Source organism: Lethenteron reissneri, chromosome 21 (genome assembly GCF_015708825.2).
Source record: "Lethenteron reissneri isolate LAM-NWPU_2019-01 chromosome 21, ASM1570882v1, whole genome shotgun sequence".
Taxonomy (NCBI): Eukaryota; Metazoa; Chordata; class Hyperoartia; order Petromyzontiformes; family Petromyzontidae; genus Lethenteron; species Lethenteron reissneri.
In genome coordinates this window covers 1,173,842-1,199,724 of record NC_083799.1, presented here as the reverse complement: position 1 = coordinate 1,199,724, position 25,883 = coordinate 1,173,842, and the positions used below count along the sequence as shown (strand labels likewise).

Sequence of the window (25,883 nt, the reverse complement as noted above, 5' to 3'; positions counted from 1 at the left end):
ACACCAAAGCAGCGAGCTATTATGCATAAAAAAAAACTCTTATCAAATACCACAGATCTAAGAGAGCGATGACGAGGATGTAGGTTTATTCCGTTAACGAAGATGCCTCACCGACTCAGTGATGCGGAGTACAGCCTGCACGGTGAGGCCAAACATCTCCTCCCCTCGCAGGTAGTCGGGGAACAGACGCAGCATCTCGGCGCCCTTACGCAGCCGTACCACAGGCTCCAGGATCTTGTCCCACACCCCTGGAAAAGGACACACAGACGAACCAGGCAGGGGCTCAATGCTATTGTGCATATGCAGGTTAACTCAAGATAGTGCTTTCAGTTGTGATATAGAATGGTGGACATGTGCAGGACTTGTGTAACACTGTGTGGCAAATGAAAACGTGCAAATATCGTCAATGAGCGGCTTTTGCAGACATGTCGTCACACATTACATTGTGGAGTTACATGCAGCTAAAAAACCACCAAGAGCTTTCATGGGTGCTTGGTGTGCAACTGGGGGTCACTCCATGGCGGTGGAGGCGGCGGGGTCGCACGCGGCCACTGCTTGGTCATACCCTGCGGTGTGGAGGCGGCGTGCACCAGATCCTCGTGGCCCTGCTCCACGATGCGCACCGTGAACCGGGGTCGTCCCTCCGCTTCGCTCACGGAGCAGAGGTAGCGGCAGCGCTTGTTGGTGTACCGCGTGCTCCAGTAGAGGCGCGTGGCCTGGTAACCGATGGGGAAGAGCGCCGTGCGGCTGTGGAAGTACGGCGAGGAGGCCTGGCCCGGCAGGATCTGACCCAGCGCGTGGAAGAGGAGGCTGCCCACGCGGAACGTGCCGCCGCCCATCGGGCCGCGCCGCACCAGGCTGGCGAGCTGCCGCACCTCGTCGCGCTGCACGAAGACGCGGCGCAACACGGCGAAGCAGCCCAGCTCCTGCCCGGTGGAGCTGCGCGGCCGATGCGCAGGGCACAGCACCGTCTTGTCCTTGAAGAACATGCAGCGCATGCGCAGAGCGCACGCAAAGTGGTAGACGTTGGGGCAGCGCGGCCGGTTGCAGCTGGTGGTGGCTCCCATGCGCAGGCAGGCACCGCACTTTGTTCCGAGGCCTCGGCGGCGAGCGCCCTCCACGTTGATGAGGGCGCCGGCCTGTGTCTCGTACACCTCGCTGGACCACAGGGCACAGTTCAGGTGAACCCAGATGTCAAGGTCAAGGTTGAGCAGGCGGGCGGGGCCGTCAGTGGCACCGTCGCCCTGCAAGTGGCAGAAGGAGCAGCTGCGCATGTCTGGGGGTGCTGGTTCGGGCCGCAACGACGTACCCAGCTTGCGCATTAGTTCCTCAATCTCGTCCTCGCTTGGTGGGCGCAAGACCCCGCTGTGAGAGAGCACCGTCACCTGCAACCGCCACTTCTTCCAGCGGACGCCCTTCCACTTCTTGCAGGCGGGCGGCTGCACGACGATGGGGCGGGGGGGTGCACGTGGCGGGGAGCTCATGGGCGGCCGTGCGGGCGAGCAGGCCAGCCTGGGCTCCTCCGGCATGTCGGCTGCGTGCACTGCGCGTGGCGCACGGGGCTTGTGGCTCTTGCTGTGGACGTTCGACCTGGGTGCCGACACCGTCGACGCTGCCGCCAAACCCTCCGCTTCCTTCATCTCGAGCTTCACGCCACCATCCAACGGCGCCGGCGGCTGCGAATCCGGCGCCGCAACTTGAACTGGAACATGGAGGCCGGGCTTGCGGTCGGGTTCCGGGTATTTGGGCAGCGTCCGCACGTCCAGGCACATCTCCCCGCGCTGGTACGGCTGGGGGGGTTGCCCGGGTGGTGCCTGTGCTCCGTCCGGGGGCTGCTGTGACGCTGGCGCTGTGCCGGGCTGGGTCACAGGCTGCTGTGTGGGCCCTGGCTGGTGGCGGGCATTGGGACCTCTCCCTGGCGTGTGGGGCCCAAACGTTTGTGGTGCTGCTCTGAGCCTGTCCTTCTCATCGGTCACCGGGTCGCCTATTCTCACGCGAGGGCTCTCCTAAGAGAAAAACACAAACGTTCGTTACAATCCCTTCCATTGTTGTAGTCCAGGACCAACTACTTCCTCTCTTCTTCTGTTTCTCTATATTTTTAACCAAACCCAGTGCTTACTGCTTGTAAGAAAGAACAATTTGTACCTACTGTACACAAAGGCTGGCCAGCTGACCACATGAATTCCTCGTGCCACTGCCTCTTTTCTCTGTCATTGCCATGTGTGCAGCAGAAGACCCGAGTTCCTTCTCTAAAAAGTGCATTTTTTGTTTTATTTGATCTTCCCCACTAACCCATTTCCTGCCTCTTCACCAAAAAAACCATCTTCAACACATCTTGGAATGCACTGATCAATGCTCTACACTAACACACACTGCATTGCATTGAGTTATTTTAGTCGTGATATGTATTAAGAGGTGAACCCTGTCCTATTTCATGAGATTTGTATGAGCATGTAGTGCTCATTCAATGAAAGGAGTGCTATAATAGAATGTGTAATTTCCACTAATTTGGTCAAGGATCACTGAATGAGCAATGCCACATTTCCTATCAATGAGACAATTACATTTCTGGACAAGAAAAGTAATAATTGTTTAGTCTCAATATGTTTGTGTCATTACAGCAAATTTATGTCTTGCATGTGCATTTCAATGATCTACCTTGGCCTGGCTGAGGGAGGCCTGCAGGGCTGCTGCATACTGTGAGTAGCAGTTGCTGCTGCAGAACACGATCTCTTGGTTGGAGGTTTCGAAAACACTGGTGGAGCCCTGTTCAAAGAGACGCACAGCATGAGTAAAAATATCACTGGAAGGGCTGTTTTCCCTTTCCATCCCACTAGAATAACACAACATTCCTTGTGACATGGCTGTCCAAAACCCATGCATTCTGGGTTTTTTGGACAACAAAGTAGTGCTTATTTCAGCTGTTGAAAAAGTTGAATGCACGTGCATTAATATTTATGTACCAACTTCCTTATACATGTCAGACTGTTTACTCATAAAAGTCTCAATAACTTAATCCAGGAGGGTCTTACTGAGGATATTTGGCCAATTATTTTTTTTATTAGTTACATGGGGGAGGCACAACCATAGTAGATGGAGAAATTCCATGCCATTGATAACAGGCAAAAGCTGTAAAGAGACGGCACACGTAGGTTTGAACCTTGAAGTACACTTTGAGCGAGAGCTAACCAGGCCTGTGGAACTTAAGGAAAAGAGTGTGCAGTTGTGAGAAGGGAATATGCACCTGGGAAGGGAAGCACACAACTGGGAGGAGAGGGGAGGGGAGTACACACCTTGACAGAGAAGGGGAGGTCAGCTGCTCGTACACGCACACCCGAGCCCAGCACCACCACATCGCAGTGGCGGCACCACTGCCTGCGTGCCTGCTGCTGCCCATGCTGTGCCTGCTGCGCCTGCTGCTGTTGCGCCTGCTGATGCTGCACGTGCTGCTGCTGCGCATGCTGCTGCTGAGCCTGCTGCTGCTGAGCCTGCTGCCGCTGCTGCTGCAATTTATGCAGCTGTGCCTGCATGCCGGCTGGCTTCCCACCCACCATGCGGCCCGGGGCTACACACAGTTCGATCAAAGTCAGTATTTTCAGAGTGCTCTATATACACAATGCAACTCCACGCAGAACAATGGTTGTTGTTAATTCCATTCAAAATCATGGTGTCAATTTAATAAAACATTCCTTGTGATACCATTGTCCCATTTGTCTATGTAATAATGACTCAGAAATGGCCAAAATCAGACAATCTGTCGTGCAAAGAAAGTTGTTTGTAATCAAAACGACTGTTATGAATACCTGTATGATCAATCTTGTCGCTCTTTTGCTAATTTTATAATTGTCACAAACATACATTAACGTTTTCAATGGCAAAACATCACAGCTCTTCATTAAATGGTATTCATTAAATGAAATTAACCATTTCCATTTCGTTTTAACGGGGCTTTCAACTCCTAATGACCTATAAACAGTGTATTTGGTTTTTAGGTTTGAATAGGTTTAGCAATAGCCAGATGATGACATTGCTGGACAGATAGCCCTGTTGCAACAAAACAAGTTTTGGTGTGTTGTGCGGTGCTCAGAGCCATGCCAGAAGGGATAACTCCACGTTCCTGCAGCGGGATCTCATTGATACACGAGCCAATTTAGATTTCATAAAACATAGCAAATGTATTAACAGGGACGGGATAGTGGGCTAAGTTGCCACCTGACAGGCACTTGAACGTGCAATCTAATGATTAAGTCAAACACTCCAACTAATGTCGACGGTCCATATGGCGGCATTTTAAAACACGAAGACAGAATGATTTCTCTTCATGAGAAGGTAATCTCTGACTATTGTTTAGGAATAACTGTAAAAGACAATGAACTGTGATTCTTTCCTCCACACACATCTGCATGTGCACAATATGAACACAGGGTCACTGACACTGGCCATGCAGGCGAGGCTGCAGGAGCGGCCGTGTGCTGTCGATGCTGCTGCTGTGGCTGCAGCAGCTCTGCCCATACCGGCGTGCTCGGTGTGCTGGCCGGGATGCATGGTGCCCAGGAGTGGGTGCGTGGGTAGTCGCTGTACGGGACAGTCGCTGTACTCGTAGCTGTTGGGCACCGCGACACGCAGCAAGTGTGCCACAGCCGACACCACAATATTTATGTCCTAAGAAAGAGGCGCAAGCAACACATAACAGGGAAAGGGAGTAGATGGGGGGGGGGGGGGGGGAGTAGGCATTGTGTGAGCAGCTCCAAAACTGATATAAGCTAATTCCGGACCACGAGGTGAGGTCGACAAGAACGCAGTAAAGTTCTTACATCAGCAGCGTTGGTGGACAGGGTGAGCGTGACGGAGACGTGGTCATTGCCGTTGTACGGCTGAGACTGTGCGGAAGTCAAAGTCCCTCCTCTCACGCTCCTCCCCAGTGCTGTTTACACATCCATGGGTAACGCGAGTAGATTAGCAACATGCACAAATCATCAATCTCGCTGCATCACAGACAGCAATTCCTAGAGATTAAATAATACGTTAAAATAAAATGTACACGTGATTTATTCTACTATAAACCATACCCAAATTATCCGGTTGAGTGGTGCTATGGGACAGCAGTCAATTTTGCCATCAGTAGAGTTAACTCTCCACTCAAACAATACCTTATTCGCTGTTAGCCTTGAGCTTAGTGGTGAAAATGATAAATTCCTATGGTAAGGGTCAGTCTCTGCAGAAGACAACCAATGTTGATTTCCCATGTAGTGATAGCTATTTTATAGACTGAGGGGATGATAGAATTGAACATTAAATGTCAACTGCTTCTAACGACAGCTAGCTGGCTGTGGTGAGAGGCAGTGGAGGATTGAGGCCGAGACCCAGGATGACAAGCTGAGGCCAAGGCTGGAAGCCCCTTAAGTCAAGGACAGTGTCAAAGTCGAGGCTGGATCCTCGAAGCTGCGGACAGTGTCAAGGCTGGTGCGTCTAATCCAAGTCCCGGGACCGAGTCCACAGCCCTGAGGGAAAGGTCAAAGTCAAGAGCTAACAAATTATCCTCAAGCTCACCCAGAGTCGAGGAATGGACTTGAGGCCTCAAGACTGGTTAATGATTTCTAACGCTTTGCGTCATGGCACTAATGGCAGTGTGTGCTCTTGGCAGCTCGGTGTACAAAGCAGTGACGCACGCGGTGGTCCCCGTTTATGTGCGTGGGCTCTGACCGGTGCCGGCGCTGGGCAACAGCGGGATGACGGGGGAGGCGGAAGTGTCGGGACGCTCGTCCATCACGGGGAAACGCGGTGGCTCCGTGCCTGTCACGCTCTCCGGGGACGACGTGAAGATGATGCTGTCGGGAGACTCGCGCTCCCCCGGGGCCTCCTGGGGACGGCTGTGGGGCCACATTGCAGGCGACGTCACCTCTTTGGGTACTTTAGTTTGCTTCAACATGCCAATACACTTTTAAAAGCTACCAATCTAACATGTCAAGACAAACACTCGTGAAAGCATCATGAGATTCAGTGATGCTTTCTTGGGCGACTAAAGATAAGTGTCTAAGACGCATAATTTTGGGACAGTAATACCTCACCCACACACAGGGATCAGGGTGATTATACTTTAACGGGACCAACAAAGCAAGATGTGTTTCTTTATCAGTTACGGTTAGCGAAATGAGCAGGGATAAAGACAAACCCAGGAAAATGACCAAATACGTTTCTTGCTCACCAAGAGTTCAAAGTCACTGCAATATGTTTCTTTGCGATCCTAGCGAGATGCAAACATGCGAGTGTGTTCACGTGGGAGCCTAGGCCCTGATTAAACGGCTGTGGGGCAACGACGGAGCGGGCACGGCAGTGTCTTCAAGGTATCACAGCAGGCGAGGGGGAACGAGGGTTGTGCAGCGGTGAGGATCAGGGGGGGGCACCTGACGTCCTCCTGGCCGTTGTGGGGCGGCGTGGGCAGTGACGCGGGGACGTCCACCGCGCGTGGGCCCTGCGGAGTCATTTGTCCAAAGCCGTCCACGTAGGGGAAAGGGAATGCCTGAGGCGGCCGACGTGGTTCCAAGCATTTCCCTGGGACAGCACAGCATGGCAACAATCGCATGAAGACAACACCAGATACTACACATTCATGACATGTATCCGATCTACGCTCCATTCACCAATTACCTCGCAGTTTGTAAATATGGCCGTTACAGTAATAACTGTGTATGTAGTTTTTATCATGTCATCTGTCAGCATCTCAGATACACGGACATCTTTGCTTTGAACGATGTTCTAACACGTTTGATGCTACTGCGCTGTGTGTGGGATATTGTGAACTCTGCCTAAGTGAGACATCTTTGCCGTGGCACAGATACACACCGGTCAGCTCCTCCGCGGTGGCGAAGCCATTGAGAAGCTTCTGACGCGTGCCAGGTGGAGGTGGAGTAGGAGGCAGCGAGGCAGGCGGTGTGGGGGGATTACTCAGATTCGTCTGCTGTTGGGGTGACAAGTGCGAAGAGACAGCAGCTTTCATTATCTGCCTTTCAGTCTTCATTGTTGCCAGTGAATTTGCACGTTAACACCACACTGAAGCTTATTCATCATTTCAACTTCTGCAATCAAATTGCACTTCACAAATTCCAAGGCCTAATTCATGCGCTGGCAGGGGTGGGGGGCAAATTCTTTGATGTTTGGTGAGTTATCAAGGGCCTAAATGCCCAAACCTCCTGTCAACATGGTTGTTTTTCCACCAACCAAGGAATGAAGCCCTCAAAACATATTTTTCAAGGTCATGCTCTTAATGTTTTCTATAATTTTGGTTAAAAATGTTTACTGCATATAAAACACTAGTCCATAAACTACTCTAGTCCATAAAGCCTGTCTTCGCCAGGCCAAAGTTTTCAATAAATATAATAATTAACCTGATATGATTTTTTACAATTTTTATCTATGATCAGACACTAACTCCACCAAAAAAGAAGTATTTTTCTGCAAAAAAAACTAAAATTGTTGACTACTTCATTCAACCTTCTTATGAAGGTGTACCCATCGGAAACTGATTAAGTTAAAGATTCAGTTATTTGTTTATTAAACAACATTAATTAACTTAATACTCTAAGAGGGGAAGCTCATATTTTTTTCGTTTAATAATTATTGAGATTTGAACATTAAATGCGTTTTTTTTTATTCAAAACCATTTTAATCCGAAATATCTCAAAAACAATAAAAGATCGAATGGTTCGATTTAATTTATTTGCCGTTAAACGCTCTAACAAACGAAAAAAAAGGAATCATATATTCTAAACGGTTTCTGAATGACACGCACAAACATATTTATTAGGCACTTAAAATTGAGATTTAGGGGTCTTAAAATGAAAAATATTCAGATTTTCTGTTGTTTGTGTTCTAAAAGTTACCTATGTACCACATTTTTACTTTTTACCTTGTCAGGAAGTATCCTGTAGGTTTTTGAGACACAGATTAAGGTCTTTAATTACATATATTACAATTAATTGGTCCAAGTTTATTTTCACCAAACCGTGACACTTAAATTAAGCTCAAACAAATCAGATTTTTTGCAGAATAATTTATCATGTTACTGTGCAAAGACAATCAAATGCACTACGTATAAAGTTCTAACCTCAAGGTCATGCAAATGACAATACTTTTGCTCACACGTTAAATACTGGATCCACATTGCCGACTATATCATCATTTTTTTTTTATCTCAGAAAATTGGGGAAGAGGTTAAAACTCACCTTGAATATGAGCTCCGTGTAATAGTCTGGAACGCCATCCAGAACAGCGCTCCCGAAGGAGCCCTTTAGCTGGCTGTCGCCATTGAGCCGGTTAGAGCCATGGGGTGGAAAGAGCCCCAGGTTCACCTTGATGGTCGGCTCAATCAGTGGCAGCAAGGCCAGTTGCTGCAATAATGATCATCAATAGTCAAGAAAATAACAGACTCAACATACAATTACTTACACAAACACTGCTGTACGATTTAATCATACACCTGTATGGGTTTGTGTCTTGTACATGTGTAGTAACAACATTATATGGCCAAAGCACCACCGAATAAAAAAAGACATACAGTTAATGTATACATTTCGATTATCTGTCCAGGTGATACCATGGCAAACGGTTAAAATCCTAAATAAGAGGTTTTTTTGGTTAGATCTCATAAATATATAAATGTGTCGTTAAACGCATCACCACCCGACACAGCCAACTAGTAAGGTTTGTCGCGTTAACAGAACAAATATGGTGACCTCTATGCCTATAGAGGTCACCATACTTCAATAGGGTTACCGTTGGTACGGCTATTTTAGTATACACAATCGACAGGAGGTACAAGAACAATTGGCTTGCATAATGTGCATGCATAATGTACTCCTATTACCATATAAATAACCCAACCCGCAATGGATACCCATTGTCATATGTATTCATTAACCTCCCCCCCCCCCCCACATCGCTCAAGAAGTGTTGACAAGTGATGCCATCACATCTACCCCTCTATTTAAGGAACGAAACAGGGGAATTTTTCCATAAATCTGGCTGTCACCTGATTGAAGCTCGTTGTAATTACTGGCAAAACGTCGTACTCAGATTGATAAATGTTGTTGCTTTGCTCTCCAACACACCTGTGTGCTGTACTAGTGACGAATTGGCATGTTCTATTTATGTGACAAACCTTACTAATTGGCTGTATCGGGTGGTGGCGGGTTTAACGATACATTTATATATTTACGCGATCAAACCCAAAAAAACCTGTATTATGGATGATATTGGTTGCGAAAGCCTACATATTAAACAGTCCAACTCCTAGTCAGATCCATCTTAAAATTAATCCCACTTTTCACAATTGAGCACGGTTGTGCTGTTTAGACACTGGCACCAGTCACAGAAATACATTCCATCATTATCTCAAAAAGCACCAATGGAGAGTGCCATGACATTGCTCTTAATAATGGAAGTTTTATTCTCTCTGCTCTGATTGAAGGGCCACCGCCTAATATATATGCCAACTATATTTTTGTGTTTGGAGGCAAGCATGAGGCATTTTTCATCTGAATCTCAAACAGGTGCGTGTGTACATTTAACTGCATGCAATGGCATTGCAGCCAGCATAGTAGAAACCTGCTTGAGCTGAGACATCAGGGCATCTGTGCTCGTGTATGGCTTCCACTTCTCCTCCTCCTCCTTTTTGCGCTTCTTGCGTGTCGCCCCCTTGCCCACACCCTTGGGCACCTTCCGCATGCGCTGTTCTGGGCAGGAGGGGTCAGGCTCCGTGTCGACATCCTCTCTGCCATCCCTTCTCCACTCTGCATTGCCTTTCCCTTCCCTCTTCCTCTCCATGCCTTCATGGGCGCAGCCCATTTGGGGAGGGTAGTTGGCAGACCCAACTGGCTGGGAGCTCGCCACCGATGGCTCCAGTTTCCCAAGCTGCAGGACAGAGAAGGGCAAGCATTGCTTGGTCTCAGGTTTCAAGGGAAGTGAGCAGCAACAAGCACTTCATGCAGAGCCAAGGCCATGCCAACACTCACAATGGTCAAAAGGATGGGAACGCATTTTTATATCTAGTGCCACCATCAATAATAATTTTCTTATGACATTACATGCCTTATTCATGCGTTTGAATGATTGTGCTTTTATTTAAATACAAATGTTTTGAAAGCAACATGGTTTTAAATTGCTATTTGAAAAGAACCTTCGATACAAGTTTCCTATTTTAGTAATATGAGTTTATACTTATCTGTGCAAGCAGCAATGCTGTTATTTATTTCATTCATAAAATTCTAAGGCATTCATGGAAACACAGTATTTTACCATAAAACTTGCTTCCAAAGCTCTGGGTTATACAAGTGTGCTTGAATGCCCAGTGTAAATACAATGCAAAGTTAAATTTTATGCAAATTAACTAATATCAAAGCACTCACAATCATGCTGTCAGGTTTGTGATCGACTTCCAGTTTCCTGGGCTGCACGTGGTGCCTGGCAGGGGGCATTCCGACAGCCATAGATGGCTTGCCTTCCTCCTTCCTGTCCACAGGCAGCTGCTGGGGAAGCAGACCTCCTCCTTCTGACGCTGCAGGAACCTCTCCAGCCATGGGCAGTTGGTACTGAGCGTGTACATTCTGCAGCCTCACGTGCCGCGCCTGCAGCAGCTTCTTGAGCAATTCGTTGCCAGATTCGGACTTTGTCTCTGCCATGGATGAATCGACAGTGGACATGGAGCGGATCGGGCTATGGGGAGGAGCGAGTGGCCCTGAGACCATGTGTCCGGAGTCTGCCAGGTTGTGCTGTGGCCCACCCCCCAGGCTGATGCGCTCTCACTGCTCCGAACTGTGTGAGGGACATGCCAGCAGCTCCCGTCATCATGCCCATGGGCCTCTGTGCTCCGCCACAGCTTCCCAATTCCATTTGTTCAGGCTTCAGTTGCAGATGGTGCATGCCGTCTTGAGCACTGAAAGGCTCATGAACCATGCGGGTAATTCCAGCAGGCATGGGCCTCCCTAATGAATGACTGTAGTGACTACCTGGGGAATGCGGCACCATTTGATGAGGCCCAATCCCTGACGAGCCTGGTGATTGGAGTACCATAGGAGTCCCAGGATGTGGCCCATGACCTAATTCATTTGCAAAAGGTGTGCTGGGGGTTGTGGGCGTGCTTGGGATGCTTGGGTTGCTGCCCGGAGTACCTGGTGACATGGGAGTGGAGGATGCTTCATCCTCTTTTTTCTTTTTCCGCATCCTCTTCTTCTTTCCCTTCTCCTCGGGGATAATATTGGAGTAGAGCTGGATGAGTGACGTGCTGGCTCCGGGGTAATTTGGAGGTAGAGGCATTGTGCCGACCTCCTGTCCAAGCTGAGGCTGATTCAACCCTGGCTGCCTTGGAGGCTGTCCAGGAAATGCCATCCCAGGGTTGAAGGGCAGCCTCTGGTGGGGACCACGGGGCCCAGAGGGTCCAACATGCTGCTGGAACATTGCTCCATTACCAGGAAACCCTGGGCGATATGGATATATACCACCTTGTCCAGGGTGGACCATCTCAGGGCCCTGGGGGAAATTAACGGACCCAGAATGCGTGGGGCTCACAAATCCTGGAGGTTGTGCAAGGACTGGGGATTGTGGTACTGGAGGTTGCTGTAGTCTGCTTTCTTGATCAAGTGTCTCTGGGCCAAAACATTTTGCCATCTGTGACTGGTTTCCATCAACAGAAGTATTACCATGAACAGGCCTTACTCCCATCATCAAATGTTGTTGTTGTCTTGACATCTGGCCATGAGCAAGGTGTCCAGGTCCCATAAAGCGTTGCTGGTGCTGCTGTTGTTGTGCCCTCTCTAAATGGATAGTCGGTTGGTTACTCTGCACTTGGATTGCACTCAACATTGCTTGATGCCTTAAGGGTCCATCTGTTACTTCACTTTGAGCATTTGACACAATATTTGGCTGTTTCTGAAACTCAACCTCATAATTCTGCATGGCCCGATGACGTTCAACCTCCTGCATAAGTTGAATGCGTTGCTGCTCCTGTTGTAACCTCAGCCTCTCCCTCCGTTCACGGTCCTGGAAAGTGTCACTAAACGGATTATTGTCAAAATTTGTTCCACTTGCACTTCGACTTTCCTCGCTGGCAGATGCTTCGGTCTTCATATTTTCAGTTCCCAATACCATCATGCCAATGGGCTTTGATTCATCAGCCTGCTCTTGATTTGTTGATCCTGGGTTTGTGGCACCATCGCTTGACACTCGGCTCGGCGAGTCTGCCATATGACCTCCAGTGCTAGGTGTGTGAACAGGGTCTGGTGTTACGTGCCCATCATTTTTGCCTTGGCCTGACGGTACAGCCTGGACACCAGGGTGCGATTGCAGAAACATATTTCTTGATTGTGAGGAGCCTGAAAAACCCTGCTGCTTATTACTTGATGCAGGATTTATCGCTTGTGTCAAAGTCGGTATTACATTTGGTAAGGAATTGCTTTTTTCACCTTTCTGACAATCGGCCACATCTGTGTATTGTGGTTTAGACAAGACTTCTGACACTGGGCTCTGCGTTCCTGCTGCACATACCTTGTTTTCTGCCATTGATTGGCCTCCATTGTCTTTATTCATTTCTAGATTAGCTCTGGGTACAGAACTTTCAGAAATTGTACTACTAGATGCTTGGGCATTTGCTTGTAGCTGGCTGGTTTTAAAATGTAGGTTTTGTTGTGTTCCAGCAGCACCAGGTTGATGAACAGATGTATTGGTGTTGCCGAATTGCTGAAGTTCGTATTCAGCTCTGGGTGAGGTTCCCAACTTCTTAAGGTCTCTATCTGCCTGGTTAGTGTCAGAAACGTTTGGTGCAACTGTGGTCACTGTTGACTGAAACCCTAGCCCTACATTTTCTGGTGTCTTTGATCCAGGTCGAGGCGAGTGACCAGATATAATTGGTGATGAGCGAGAGTTAAATCCTGGTCTAACACTCTGTGGATATCCTTGACCAAAAGTTCCACCCACACTCGGTTTAATGCCAGTTGCATTTACTGTTTGGATATTTTGACCCATAGATTTTATGTTTATTTGCTTCTCTTGGTGAGAATGCCCAATAAAAGGCTGTTCAGAAATTCCAATGTTTTGTTGAAGTTCAGAGCCAGCAGTTTCTGATGGGACATTCTTTAATCTCCCAATGCCACTCATAGCTTGTTGATGTTCTTGGACTAAATTCAATTGCTGTCGAGCATCCACAGACCCAGCACTTGTTTGCTGTCCAGGTGCCATTGACCCAACACCTCCCTGATGAATGGGGCTATGCTCCTGCTTTAGTGCAAACTCCATTGCACTGTGATGTTCAGCTCCACTTGGTAATGCTGGCTCCATACCTCCGACACTTGGATGCTGCCTCTGCCCTGTCACTTGTTGATTTCCCATTGCCCCCATTGACTGAAAATGAATGGACGATGGATTTTGTCCCATTTCATTATGCTGTGACCCAGGCCCCATCCCTTGCTGTGGACCAGGCCCCATCTGTCTCATTGTGTGCTGCTGGCCAGGTCCTATCTGGCCCATTGCACCAATGGGTTGTTGTGCAGGGCCCATGAGCCTCATTCCTTGCTGCTGCCCTGGACCAAACTGTCCACTCCCCTGCTGTGAAACACCCATCATCTGGTTCATTCCTAAGTGTTGGCCAGGGCCCATCTGACTCATGGGCCTCATGCCTTGCTGTTGTCCAGATATTAGCTGCCTCATTCCTTGCTGTTGCCCTGGTCCCATGAGCCTCATGCCTTGCTGTTGCCCAGATCCCATCTGCCCCATGCCTTGCTGCTGGCCAGGCCCCATCTGTACCATTGAACCTAAGCCTTGCTGTTGCCCAGGACCCATCATTCGAATTACTTGCTGTTGACCAGGAACCATTTGCCCCATTGGTGGCATTCCCTGCTGTGGACCAGGTCCCAACAGCCTCATACCTTGCTGCTGCCCAGGACCCATCTGACCCTGTGGCCCCATTCCTTGCTGTTGCCCTGGTCCTATCAATCTCATTCCTTGCTGTTGGTCAGGACCCATCTGCCCCAAGAGCATCATGCTCAGCTGTTGCCCCGGCCCCATCGGTCCAAGTGACATCATGGCTTGCTGCTGTCCTGGCATCATTTGCCTCATGCCTTGCTGATGACCAGGGCCCATGTGCCTCAGGCTCTGTTGAAGACCAGGTGGCATGTGCCTCATGCCTTGTTGGTATCCAAGTCCCATAGGTCCCATGCCTTGTTGAAGACCAGCAGCCATGCCAGCCATGCCTTGTTGTGAACCAGGGCCCATGGGGCTCATTCCTTGCTGGTGAATTGAACCCATGGGCCTCATATTTGCCTGCTGCCCAGGCATCATCGGTCTCATTCCAGGCTGTTGACCAGGACCAAGAGGCCCCATGCCGGCTTGCTGCCCAGGTCCCATCGGCATCATGTTAGGGGGACCCTGCAGAGCTCCACTCATCCCAGCACTAGAAGCACCTGAAGCATGTGCCTGCTGGTGCTTTGTACGGAACTCCTCAATGAGCTCTGCATGCTCCTTCTGCTGCTTACGAAGCTGCACACCACAAAGGAGAAACAAATGAGCACACAATGACAACAGTAAGAGGCAGCACACATTCACAACAAGCTAGTCGTCGTTCTAGAAGCAGAAAAACAAGAGTATATCTTTCTAATCAAATTACCACAAGCAATGAACATTATTAGGTTAAATAGTCAGCTTTAATCTCAGAACCTAAGACCTTGGCCTTATCTTTTACATTACCAATTAGTTACCCTCGTAAAACACAATTAAGCATCAGATGCAAAATGTATAGCCCTAGACACATATAAAAAACTTTCCTAAAATAAAGCAACATTTCATGATTGGTTTTGAACTCATCATGAATATTCATGCTAATTTTCACCTGGCAGCCCTTTGATTGGTGAAAAATCAACCACCGTTGGGGTTGGCTGCCCACCACTTGCATTAACATTGGCTGCTGACATTTGGGCTAGGCCCATTTCAAACCCTGATAAACAGTTTGCTTTGGAAGCCGACCCCCCTTTTCCTGAAGGCGACCGCTTGTGTTGCGATCGAAACGTCGTAGTTTTTTGTTATTTTCTTTGAACCTATCTACGGGACTTTAAAATGACTTTTACACTTACTATAACATTTTATCTACAAAATTACACCTTGCCATATTTACAACATGTGATCCTATTTGTATTTTAAGATTGTATATTACGGTTAATTCACATTTTATATTGTATACTTATTCAAAATTTTACATACTTTCGCACCTTAGTATAAGTTAGACTTTGTAACTTTAGTATAGTTAGACTGTATACCACTTATTTAAGTTTTAAGATTCCAACATGTTGAAGGTATGCACCTTCCTGCCATAGTAAAATCCTTGTCTGTGCGAACTTTCATGGCGAATAAAACACTTTCTGATTCTGATTACCGAAAGACCCAAAGAATATGAATTCCTGCAGTCACGAAAGCTTTAAGTCAAGATTCATCATGAATTTTAAAATAACATTTGGCTTTCATGTTCCACTCACCTGTTCCAACTGTTTTTGCACCATACTTTGCTGCTCAGTGACATTTTTCAACTGCTCTGCATCTTTTTCTGCCAATTCACGCCCAGCTTTCTTGGCCGTACGCTGTTTTGCAGACAGAGCCTTCTTTGACTTTCTGTGCGCGCCAATCTGATCTTCAAGAAACTTCTGCTGCATCTGAAGGAGGGCTTGGGTGTGCAGAAGCCACTCCCTATACTGACCAACGTCTGCATCGGCTAGATCAAGATAGAAAAACAGTCAATAATACATTATAAGGTCGCACATGTTACACACAAAAGACTTACTACAAATTAACCTTGCTGATCTCCTCTAGGAGCCTAAACCATCACACAAAACCGGTTATCCTTGCAGCGGCTTTTGGCTAACCATTGAACAAAGATGGTCACTGCATCACTTGCTTTCAGATGCGCTTCTGCAGCCACCTGGAACGCTCTTACTTCCGATATTAGGAAGCCACTTGAGTTGTGGACTTAAATCTAGATTGAAAAAACATTTCTTTAGAATAGATTTTTGTGTTTAGTTTGTTGTCCGTCCCCCACACCTCCAATTAGCTCAGATGGCTACATACTGTGCGACAGTTCAACATATATACACATAATATATTCGGAGTAAACCATGACATGTATTAAAATTCAATAACATAACAATAATCAATGTGCATAGCCACTACTATACTTACTCATAACAGCTCCAAATGTTGGTGGATTTGGTCGAGCCATCTGCATCATATTCGACCCACCAACCTCCTGATAAAAATAAATATCACAAATGTTAAGTTTTATGTAAATAATAAACACGTAATTTGTGACTATCATTTGGCCGAGTGGTGACATGTAAGAGTAAAGGGTTCATTTGAACAGTTACGAATTCAAGGGCGACTGCAGCTTAACGTTATTATGGAGTTAATAAAATGGATACCAACTTATTAGAAATCTAGATCATACATATATCATACGCATGCTCCAGTTGCATCTGGCTCAATGGTCCTCATTAGAATTACCCCCCCCCCCCAACAACTGCTTGATCAGGAGATCACCTGACCTTTAGGATGAAAACTTGAGATACCTCTCAGATATTCTAACACTTACCCAATTACATCCTATCCATTGTGTAAATTATCTATGAATTATGTGACCGTATTAAAAGGTACAAATTACATTCTTGTTTAATGGTGTGCATATCTCAGCTAGCAGTGTACAATTAACTTTGAGAGCTATATATATGCCTTAGAAATGGTGACTGAGAAGATTAAAAGTATATTCGTTAAAGTTAATTATTCTCATCTTACCATTTTTTATTTCAATATATTTCACCGCATGTGTGTATGTTTCCCTTTGGTGTTGCATTTATAAAGCCCTAGTGTGCACTGCTTTATTTTGTATTCTGTTACTATTTTGCAAGCCAAATATCATTTTAGGTCTGTGAATTCAAAGCAGGTAAAATGTCAAAATCTGCATTTAAATTGAAACTTTAACATCTCCCAGATGGGATTCTAATAGCAATGAGGCAAATACCATCAGCCATGTGACCAGCTAGCTCAAGTGCCTTGAGAAACGCCTCGTCCATATACGGCAAGTCTGCCTACAGCCCAAGGGCACTTACACCCCATGAATAACATTCATGCATATATATTCGTTTTAAGCTGGTGTGCCTATTCAGTCCAAGCCAATAAACTAGTAAATGAAGAAGGCATACGTACCATTTGCTGTCCACTTGAAGGTGGAGGGTCACTGCTTCCCATTATCTGTTGTGTCATTACAGGAATGCGGGGCCTTGAACAAAACATAATCATAATTTAGTGACACTTCCTATTGATTCTCCAACATACAGATAATTCAAGATGTGATCACAGTTTATGAAAAGACAGACGATACCTGGCAATGGATGGGACTACCATGGCCCCCTGCGTCATGACTTTGTTAATGCCCTTCAGAGCCACCATCTTGGCTTTGGCTATTGGATCAGTGATGTCATCTGGAGTGAATTTATCGAGGTCTGCACAAAAAAAAGAAAACAAATTACTTGCGAAATGCCATCCTTAACATTATGGCCACTCAAGACACCACAGAAAATATACACGTGGCTATTATTGCATACACATGTCGATATTCATGTTAAAAAGAGCACTCAATCCGAGCAACATATGGCCTTATTGTAGGTTTAAAAAAAAAACTTACCAATGTTGGGAAACATGGATCCTGTGATGGACTGCTGACGCTGCTGTTGTTGCTGCAGCATGGCTTGCATTTGCTGACGTTGCTGTTCCTTTTTTTCCTGCTCTACGAGATCCTGCAGGAGAAGAGGCTGCTCATCCAGCAGCAGAGACTTCTCTTTTTGTAAAGACATCTGAGAAGGTGGTGGCAGCGAGTGGGATGGCGTGAAAGGGCCTTGGTGTCCTGGGGGCATTGCAGGAGGCATTCCTGATGAATGAGATGGATTAAAATTGGCCTGTGGAATCATGCCTGGGTTTACACCTGACTGCTGCAAATTTATCTGCTTTTGGCTGGAAGGGGAACCCACAGTGAAGTGTGGGGATCCCACTGTCGGATGAGGCGAGTTCATGGCCAAGCGCTGCTGACCAGGGGCAGGTGAACCCACAGTTGCAAGGTGTGCACCTGCAGGAGAGCCAACCGCCATGCTTGCAGGGGACCCCATAGTCATGTGGTGACCGTGTACGGGAGACCCGAGCGGCAGGTGCTGTCCATGCGCAGGAGATCCCATTGGCAGATGCTGATTGGAAACTGGTGAGCCGCCAGTCATGTGCTGCCCTGTAGCAGGTGACCCCATGGTAATATGCTGTCCAGGTGCTGGGGAACCCATGGGCAAGTGTTGCCCAGATGCTGGAGACCCAGAAGGTAGATGCTGGCCTGGGACTGGAGATCCCATAGTTTTTTGTTGTCCATGGGCTGGTGAGCCCAGAGCCATACTCACAGGCGATCCCACAGGAATCTGATGACTGTTGGAGGTGCAGCTTATAGGTGTAATGTTCATGTGTTGGTAAGGCTTGGAACTCAACGTCATATGGTGCACGTTAGCTGGCGAGCCAACAGGGATTTGTGATGATCCCATGTCGTGTTGATTGTTCACTGGCTGCCTGATTCCTACACAGCTGGATGTTGGACTTGGGTTAAGTGGCTTAGAGACTGTTGATATCTGGTTTGATTTATTTACGATATGCACCTTGTCAAGTTCAGATATTTGTTGTGGGGGTGTATTATAGCGAGTGCTTCCTTGAGATTGTCTATAAGCAATAGTTGAGATGTTTGTTTGATCTAGTGCGGCTGATACAACTGGCATAGCTGTGCTTTCAGGACTATTATTTCCACAAGACGATTCTTGTTTCGTGTTCACAGTTTCATCTTGCTTATTTTTGGAGAGCACGTTCACCGATTTTGCAGTTTGCTCAAGTGGATCAGAAGATGAAACAGCTGAAACTGTACTTTGTGTCTCATTTTTATTGGTGCATGAAGTCACAACAGACTCTTTGCTATTCAACTTTGGGTCACTCTCCTTGCAATCATCTTTGCAAGTTGGAACAACTTCTTCTTTTACCACAGAAGATACTGAATCTGGCAACAGTGATGACGAACTGCAGGCTTTCTCAACCAGCTCCACACATTCTTTGTCATCTAGACTCATCGCCCCATTCCCAGAGTCACCACCCTTTTCCTCAACTGGGTCTCCAAGTCCAAGTTGTTCGTTAAACATGTCCCTCTTGTCGGTCATTCCAAGCTCAGGGTCTGTGTAGGCAAGCAGATCAAACTCTCCCCCCTTCATCAACAGATCATCCAGATGAGTATCTAGATCACTCTCACCACCCTTTCCATCAATGGGATCGAGAGTTAAATTTTCAAGGTCATCATCTTCATCACCCAGTGCCTTCACAGCTGCCAGGTCATCCAGCTCTTTGTCTCCGAGGTCTCCAGGCTTCACGTCAGAAGTATGCTGTTCAACTACACTCCCTGAGGTAGGAACAGCTTCCGGCTGTTGAGATGTAGGTGCCACACCTTTCTCGGGAGCAGCCTTAGTCAATATTTCTTGTTGGGTGCACTCATCAGTTTGCTGTGGCTCTGTGCTTTGAGACTGAACCATAGCTGCATTTTGGCTTTGCTGCTCTGACATGATGCTAGCCGACTGCTGTCGCATCAGAGGGACAGACTGTTGCTGCTGCTGTGGCATCGTGGGATTGGATGGATGCTGTTCTGGTAGAAGGGGGTTTTGTTGTTGAAGCCTTTGATTGAAAGTCTGCTGTTGCTGCTGCTGAATTAAGTTTTGTGCCTGCTGTGGGGTAAAATGACGTTGCTGCATCATTTGAACTATCTGCTGTGGCATAGTAGAGGTGGGTTGCTGTTGTGATCCATGCTGCAGTGGCAAAGCTGGATTGGATAGCTCTGCACCTACAGTTAGGCCTTGACTGGCAGAAACCGTGGGCTCACTCAAGGGTATGTGCGGATTCATTGGCGGCCGATATGCATGCGCATATTGCGTGCCTTGCGGGCGACTCTGCATCTGCTGTCGAGAGTCAATCATCGCACGATGCTGCTGTGGTATTGCACTGAAAGGTGGACGAATGCGATATATGGGAGCGTTGTGTCGCAGCTCAATGAACTGTGGGCTGTTGGGTGGATGGCCATGTGGTGGAATGCTGTGTACTTGGAATTGCTGGGGGAATGAGCCTGGATTGTTATACTGAGGACTGGACGCAGCTCGCATGTGCGGAGGCTGACCAGGATAGTTTTCAGGAACATGCATTCGTTGGTGCAATTGAAACCTGTGGAGCAAATGCAACATTAATAAAGCATATGCTATGCGATGAAGCTTGCACAGATCAAAAGTGATAGCTATAAACAATTACTCATTAAAACATTCCAAAGGAACCACGTATAATCATCAACAAATGCGACACATACCTAGGACCTGCATTTCTGAACTCCAGACCCTGAAATTCACCAGGAACCTGTGGTCTGAAGTGAACTTCGGAAAGAGAACTCGGTGGTGTTCCAGATAGTCCTGGCGATTGAAATCTTCCGACCTCCAACTCTGAAAAATTCCTCTGACCTCCAAAAGGCTGTAGAAGAAGAAAAATACATCAAAAATTACATGAAAAAGTCATACATTCAAATACAAAAACCAAAATAATTTAAAATTGCCAGTATTTCACTCAAACATATATAAAACATCAAACTAAAGACTGATTTAGTTTAAAATAAGGGTTCCGCTTTGGAATTTATGTGTAGGGCCCTCCATTGCTGGATGAAGGCCTCATCATGCCATACCAGTCAATTGACCGTACTTTTCCACACTTGTCAATGCGCGTTGGTGAAGGTGGGCATCAGACACAGGAACATAGGAGTACAGTACAACCGATTTTGCTAAACAATCCTTGGGCTATGCGTTGTAAGCAAAATACACGAGTCAAATCATCAGGTAAATTTTGCACTAGAGAGCCGAAACACCACGTAATTGAAAATAAAAAGCAATGGAAACAGCTTGATGCACTGCTTTATGTCGTAGGTAAATTAAGTATTTTATGCACATACTCTTAACACGATACATCAACTCGGCCTCCAAGTTTATGGATTACATGCATACGTCACCACATCAGGCATTCTAAGATGGGAATGCTTTATAGAGAGTATACGAATTGGCATTGACAGCAAAATGCGCAACGCCCACCGTTTGTGATGGGTACGGTGGTGGAGGTTTGTTGTGTGGTGGCTCATGCTGATGGGCCCCATCATCCTGAGGCCAGTGTCTCAGAGGAATACTCCCTCCCTCCACCACCATCTGCTCCTGTAATGCCTTCTCCTGATGTAGAGCCTTCCTCTGCTGCTGCTGGCGAATCAGCAACTCGCGAAGTTTCTGTCTCTGAAAGTGTAATGCAAGCATCATGTTTATGCTCTGAAATAAAGAAACGCAACTTCCTTACGACAAACTTTATGCTGTATTATTATGAACAAAGAAAATACCGAAACAATGTCAAGATGCCGAAAGGCCAACATATAATTTTTTGATTTTATATCAACTTCACAAATCAAATTGAAATTACAAAGAAGTCAGCCAGTCAGCAAAAAAAAAGTGCCATTTTTAAATGATAGTGAAATATTTTCTACTTACACACGTGGATTTATGTTATGAGATTACAAATTTTCCCTCCACAATTCTCAGAGTAAACAGAAAATTAAATCACGAGGGAACTTCCCTGGAATTATCGCAAAACTACTTTCTGGAGTCATTTAAATTTGGCCTCTGGCCAAACACTGCAGAGCCCTCTATGCTCTGAAAACATGTTTTCTTTGATAATCTTGAGCACTTTAAGTCTTAGTGGGTGCCCAGAATTAAATATTAGTTTACTTACCAAATAATGCCCACCAAGATATTAGCTATTTTTCAGAAACAACCTGGCACATCTAAGTCACTTATACCATGCTGGATTTTTTAGTAGCCAAATTATCTGAACGCTATGTTTCTACATGTGGAGGGGAAATCGGAGGACAAGGAAAAATATACAAACGACCACCATGGGGAGAACATGCAAACTGTAAATAAACAGGTGTCAAATTTGGGTCCAACCCCACAACCTCCTGCATATCAGGTGAGGAAGATAGCATCTTGCTACTGTGGCAATATATACCTATGCTGTATGGCCTGGGTCATCCGATGCAAGTTTGAAGAGGATCAAAAATTAAGAATTGAGCCACAGTTGGTCACAGGGGGAGCCAACATCATCCACTCTAGTGACATATATCTTTGTGGTGCAACTGCTGCACACTAAAATGCATCCACCTCATGATGGGCAGTGGATCGTAGAAGTACTACATCTACGGTACGAGAAGTAATGCATGATTGGGGCTGGCTATGTTAATTCAATATAACTGGGTTTATGCCAGGAAAAATGTAAATGTGCAAAAGGCTGTGCTCAGTCTGAGAGGCACTTATATGAGAGACAGAGGTGAATCCGTAGTTTTAAATTCATGGGAGATTTAAACTGCCACATCGCTATGAAGAGATGTTGCTTTAGCTTGAAATATCAATTTGATTGTGGCATCTTCCTTTAAATAATTATTTATTCCAAAGTCAGGAGTTAAATTCCCATACCTGCTTTTGCTTTTCCAGTTCAGCATCATGCGGTGCTGCCGCCATGCTCTGCTGCTCTGTTGAAGCTGCACCTCCTTGGGACTCCTTGGGCTGCAACACTGCGAGGGGCTGAGGTCCAAACTGTGACGTTGGGATGCTGGGCACAGCATGTGAGGAGCCCAGACCTTGGGGTTGCATCGGCGTGCTCAATGCCTGGTGATCGCCCATACCACCGCTTCCCAAAGGCTTAGGTTGTCCTATGGATTCTGCTGACATCTGCCTTTGGGCTAAAGAAGCCTGGCCAAAGGTTTCACCCTGGAGGGTGGCTGACCCTGATGTCTGGGGAGACTGGCATCCTATATTCTGTTGTACTCCTTGTCCTGCACTCACGGCAGGCTGAAGGCTGGGATCCTTGTGATGAGGCATCTCTGGCCCAGGTTTTGATGCAGGGCTGGGAAAACGAGCCATGACCATCATTCGAGGCCCTTGCAAAGGCTGCATACACTGCATGGGTGCAAGGTTTGATGCTTGTGGAGGCTGAGGAGAGCCCATTGATTGGTCAATTGAAGGATGCCGGGGGCTACACGGAGGAATATTGTAGCCACTGTAAACAGGAGGATTTGTTGAGTTTTGACGCTGGGAATACTGAGCGGCAGAAGACACCTGTGGTGTGGATGACGATTGTAAATATGGGTCAATTTGCACTGGACGAGTTGTTGCTGGCTGGTGGGAATAAGGGTCATTGGGTGAAGACATTGTTGGCTGCTGTGACTCCCCTGACTTCTGTCCTGGAGGAAGCCTTTGCTGAGGATATAGCTCGCCATGAGAACTTCTATATGTAGATTGGTGGTGAGAATAGGGTGATGACTGAGACACTTGCTGTGGATGAGCAAATGACTCATTGTTTAGAGGTCTTGGTGTTAGTGGGGGCTGGGAATAAGGATCAATCATCATGGGTCTAGGTGTGTGTGGCTGTTGAGCATATGGATCACCAGCCATTTGTCTTGTTGGCGATGGAGGCATCTGCATGCTTTGCTCAACAGTGCGTTGGGGCATGGAGGGTCTGTCGTGGGAACCTGCTCTAGGTGAGCTCGGAGTAGATGGACTCATGTGAGGTGGCAGAGGGGCTTTAAACACTTGGTTTGCTTCATGGTTAGATGGACCAATGGCAGATGGCGAGACTCCTTGACCAGGCAGAATTTTCATTTGTAAGGAGTTTGGTCTTGGTGTGAGTGGTTGTCTAGCATATGGGTCAGCAGCAGTGTTTACAGTTGGCTTTCCATACACTTCTGAAGAAGAGTGAGGTCTTGGCGTTCCAGGCATTCTTCCATATGCATTATCACTGCCTGGCCAAGGCCGAGAAGGAACAGGTACTCGGTTGTATGGGTCATCTCCGGCATGCATAGGTCGTGGTGTTCCAGGCATTCTGCTGTATGGATCATCAGTGGCATGCATGGGTCGTGGTGTGCCAGGCATTCTGCTGTAAGGATCATCTGCAGAAACGTGCCTTTGCCTCATAACTCCTATATTCCCAGAGGAGCATGGTTCCATGCTGGTTGAACTAGGAGGCCTTGGTCTTAAAAATGGATCTGGTGAATTTGGACAAAGCTCAGCCGGCATGTCACCGTGAGATGACGGCCTTGGGGTTCCTGGCATTTTAGAGTATGTATCAAAGGGAGAATTTGGTCTGGAGTTCACTGGTGACTGAGCGGGTGACTGAGAGCCTTGAGAAGAAAGCCTGGAAGGCCCTGGAGCCTGTGGTTTCACAAATACATCACCTTGACTGAATGAGGTGGGGGTTCCAGGAGTTTGAGGTCTCACAAACATGTTTGAAGATGGGGACATGTGCTTCAACTGTGGTGTTACTCTCCCATCAGCAGATGTCTCTGATAAAGAAGTCGCCAGTCCCAGCATTCCATTCTTTTCTGCTGCAGGTATTCTTTCCTGATGCTGACCATCTGTTACTGATCCTGCCTGGCCACTTGACGTTTGTGTTTCGAGCTGATATTTGCCCTGGTCTCCAATTTGTCGTGCTGCACCAGCATGCCCTTCAAACATCCCATCAGGAAGCACTTTTCCCCGACTCCCACTTTTGGCAGTGATCACCTGTGGCTCCACTTTTCCTCCTGCAGAGGACTGTTCATCTCCACGCATTTGACTTCCAATCGATTGTTGCTGTGAGCCTTCCTGCCCTCCATGCGGGGGCGATGACATATTGATTTCCAATTTTCCCCCTCGGGCCGGGCTGGTCTCCTGGCTGTCCGTCTGGCCTCCCTGTGGATGACGTTGCTGCAGAAGCTGTTCCTGCTTTGCCATTTCCAGGCGCTGTGTCGCTTCCAACTTTGCTTGCTGTTTGCTTTGCAAACGTAGTTGCTGCCATGCAGAAAAAAATAGTAACAACTCGCATTTACTTCGCCGCTTGACTAGCCTTTTTGGCCGACATTAAAAATGTGACAACTACACAACTACAACTTGAGAATTATGTGTAAAACCAAGTGCTGAAAATATGGCTGTTGCAAAAAAGTGTTAACTTATGCACTTTTCAGTTATAAAGCAGTGTTTGTTTATGGTGATGGCAGTACATAATTTCTGCCTGTGCTAATTTTTTTTACAAAGTAGCATATATTAAACTGAAATTAATTAAATGATTTGCATATTTATACGAATTGAAAAAATAACCACACCACCAGTTTAGACATTACACCAAAAACACAGATCAATTAACGCATTCAAAGTTGCATTTAAACGGTAATTTCACATCCGTAGCAGAGCAACAGGTACTCAAAGATCGCACAATTTCACAGCAAAATGGAGGAAGATGAGAGCAACTATAGGTCAGTGAAAGATGTCTGGAACAGCTTTAAATACAAATTAAACCAAATATTCTTGCAGGGATGCAGGCACAGCATAAGAAGCATTTACACTGGTAACTCATGCAAAGGAAGCCTATTTTTTTTGCTTTACACCAGTCATTCTAGGGTGGCAGATATTTGATAAATTTTGGGGATTTTGGGAAAAAACTCATTTACTAAATGTGACCAAAGCTTGATAGTTACATCTTTTTTTACCAAGTACATAAAAAAAACAATCACCAATAAAGAAAAGGCGTAAACAGAAGCACGGCCACTTCTGTTATGCTCGTGTTAAATGTGGCCCATGCAAATGTAAAGACATTTCCTTTAACCACGTCAAACGCACTGGGCTGCAGGAGAAGTGGTTAAGTGTGCTCAGTGTCCATGCGGGCTCATGCAGTCTCATGCAGACACGGGGTGGGGG

The 25,883-nt window shown here is 46.8% G+C and overlaps 1 protein-coding gene across 1 annotated transcript in view; it reads right to left on the bottom strand.

Annotated features, from left to right (window-relative positions):
* The window catches only part of LOC133345001 (histone-lysine N-methyltransferase 2C-like), a 173,263-nt gene that overhangs the window by 6,833 nt on the left and 140,547 nt on the right, over positions 1 to 25,883 (bottom strand). Inside the window, 21 exon segments of the mRNA XM_061555338.1 lie at positions 112 to 248; positions 566 to 2,006; positions 2,659 to 2,766; positions 3,294 to 3,565; positions 4,515 to 4,662; positions 4,815 to 4,924; positions 5,704 to 5,870; positions 6,405 to 6,552; positions 6,844 to 6,958; positions 8,223 to 8,387; positions 9,604 to 9,909; positions 10,404 to 10,709; positions 10,711 to 14,523; positions 15,513 to 15,745; positions 16,210 to 16,276; positions 17,230 to 17,302; positions 17,405 to 17,525; positions 17,708 to 20,301; positions 20,441 to 20,598; positions 21,207 to 21,398; positions 22,629 to 24,980. Of these exon segments, the coding sequence (XP_061411322.1) occupies positions 112 to 248; positions 566 to 2,006; positions 2,659 to 2,766; positions 3,294 to 3,565; positions 4,515 to 4,662; positions 4,815 to 4,924; positions 5,704 to 5,870; positions 6,405 to 6,552; positions 6,844 to 6,958; positions 8,223 to 8,387; positions 9,604 to 9,909; positions 10,404 to 10,709; positions 10,711 to 14,523; positions 15,513 to 15,745; positions 16,210 to 16,276; positions 17,230 to 17,302; positions 17,405 to 17,525; positions 17,708 to 20,301; positions 20,441 to 20,598; positions 21,207 to 21,398; positions 22,629 to 24,980 (13,026 nt within the window).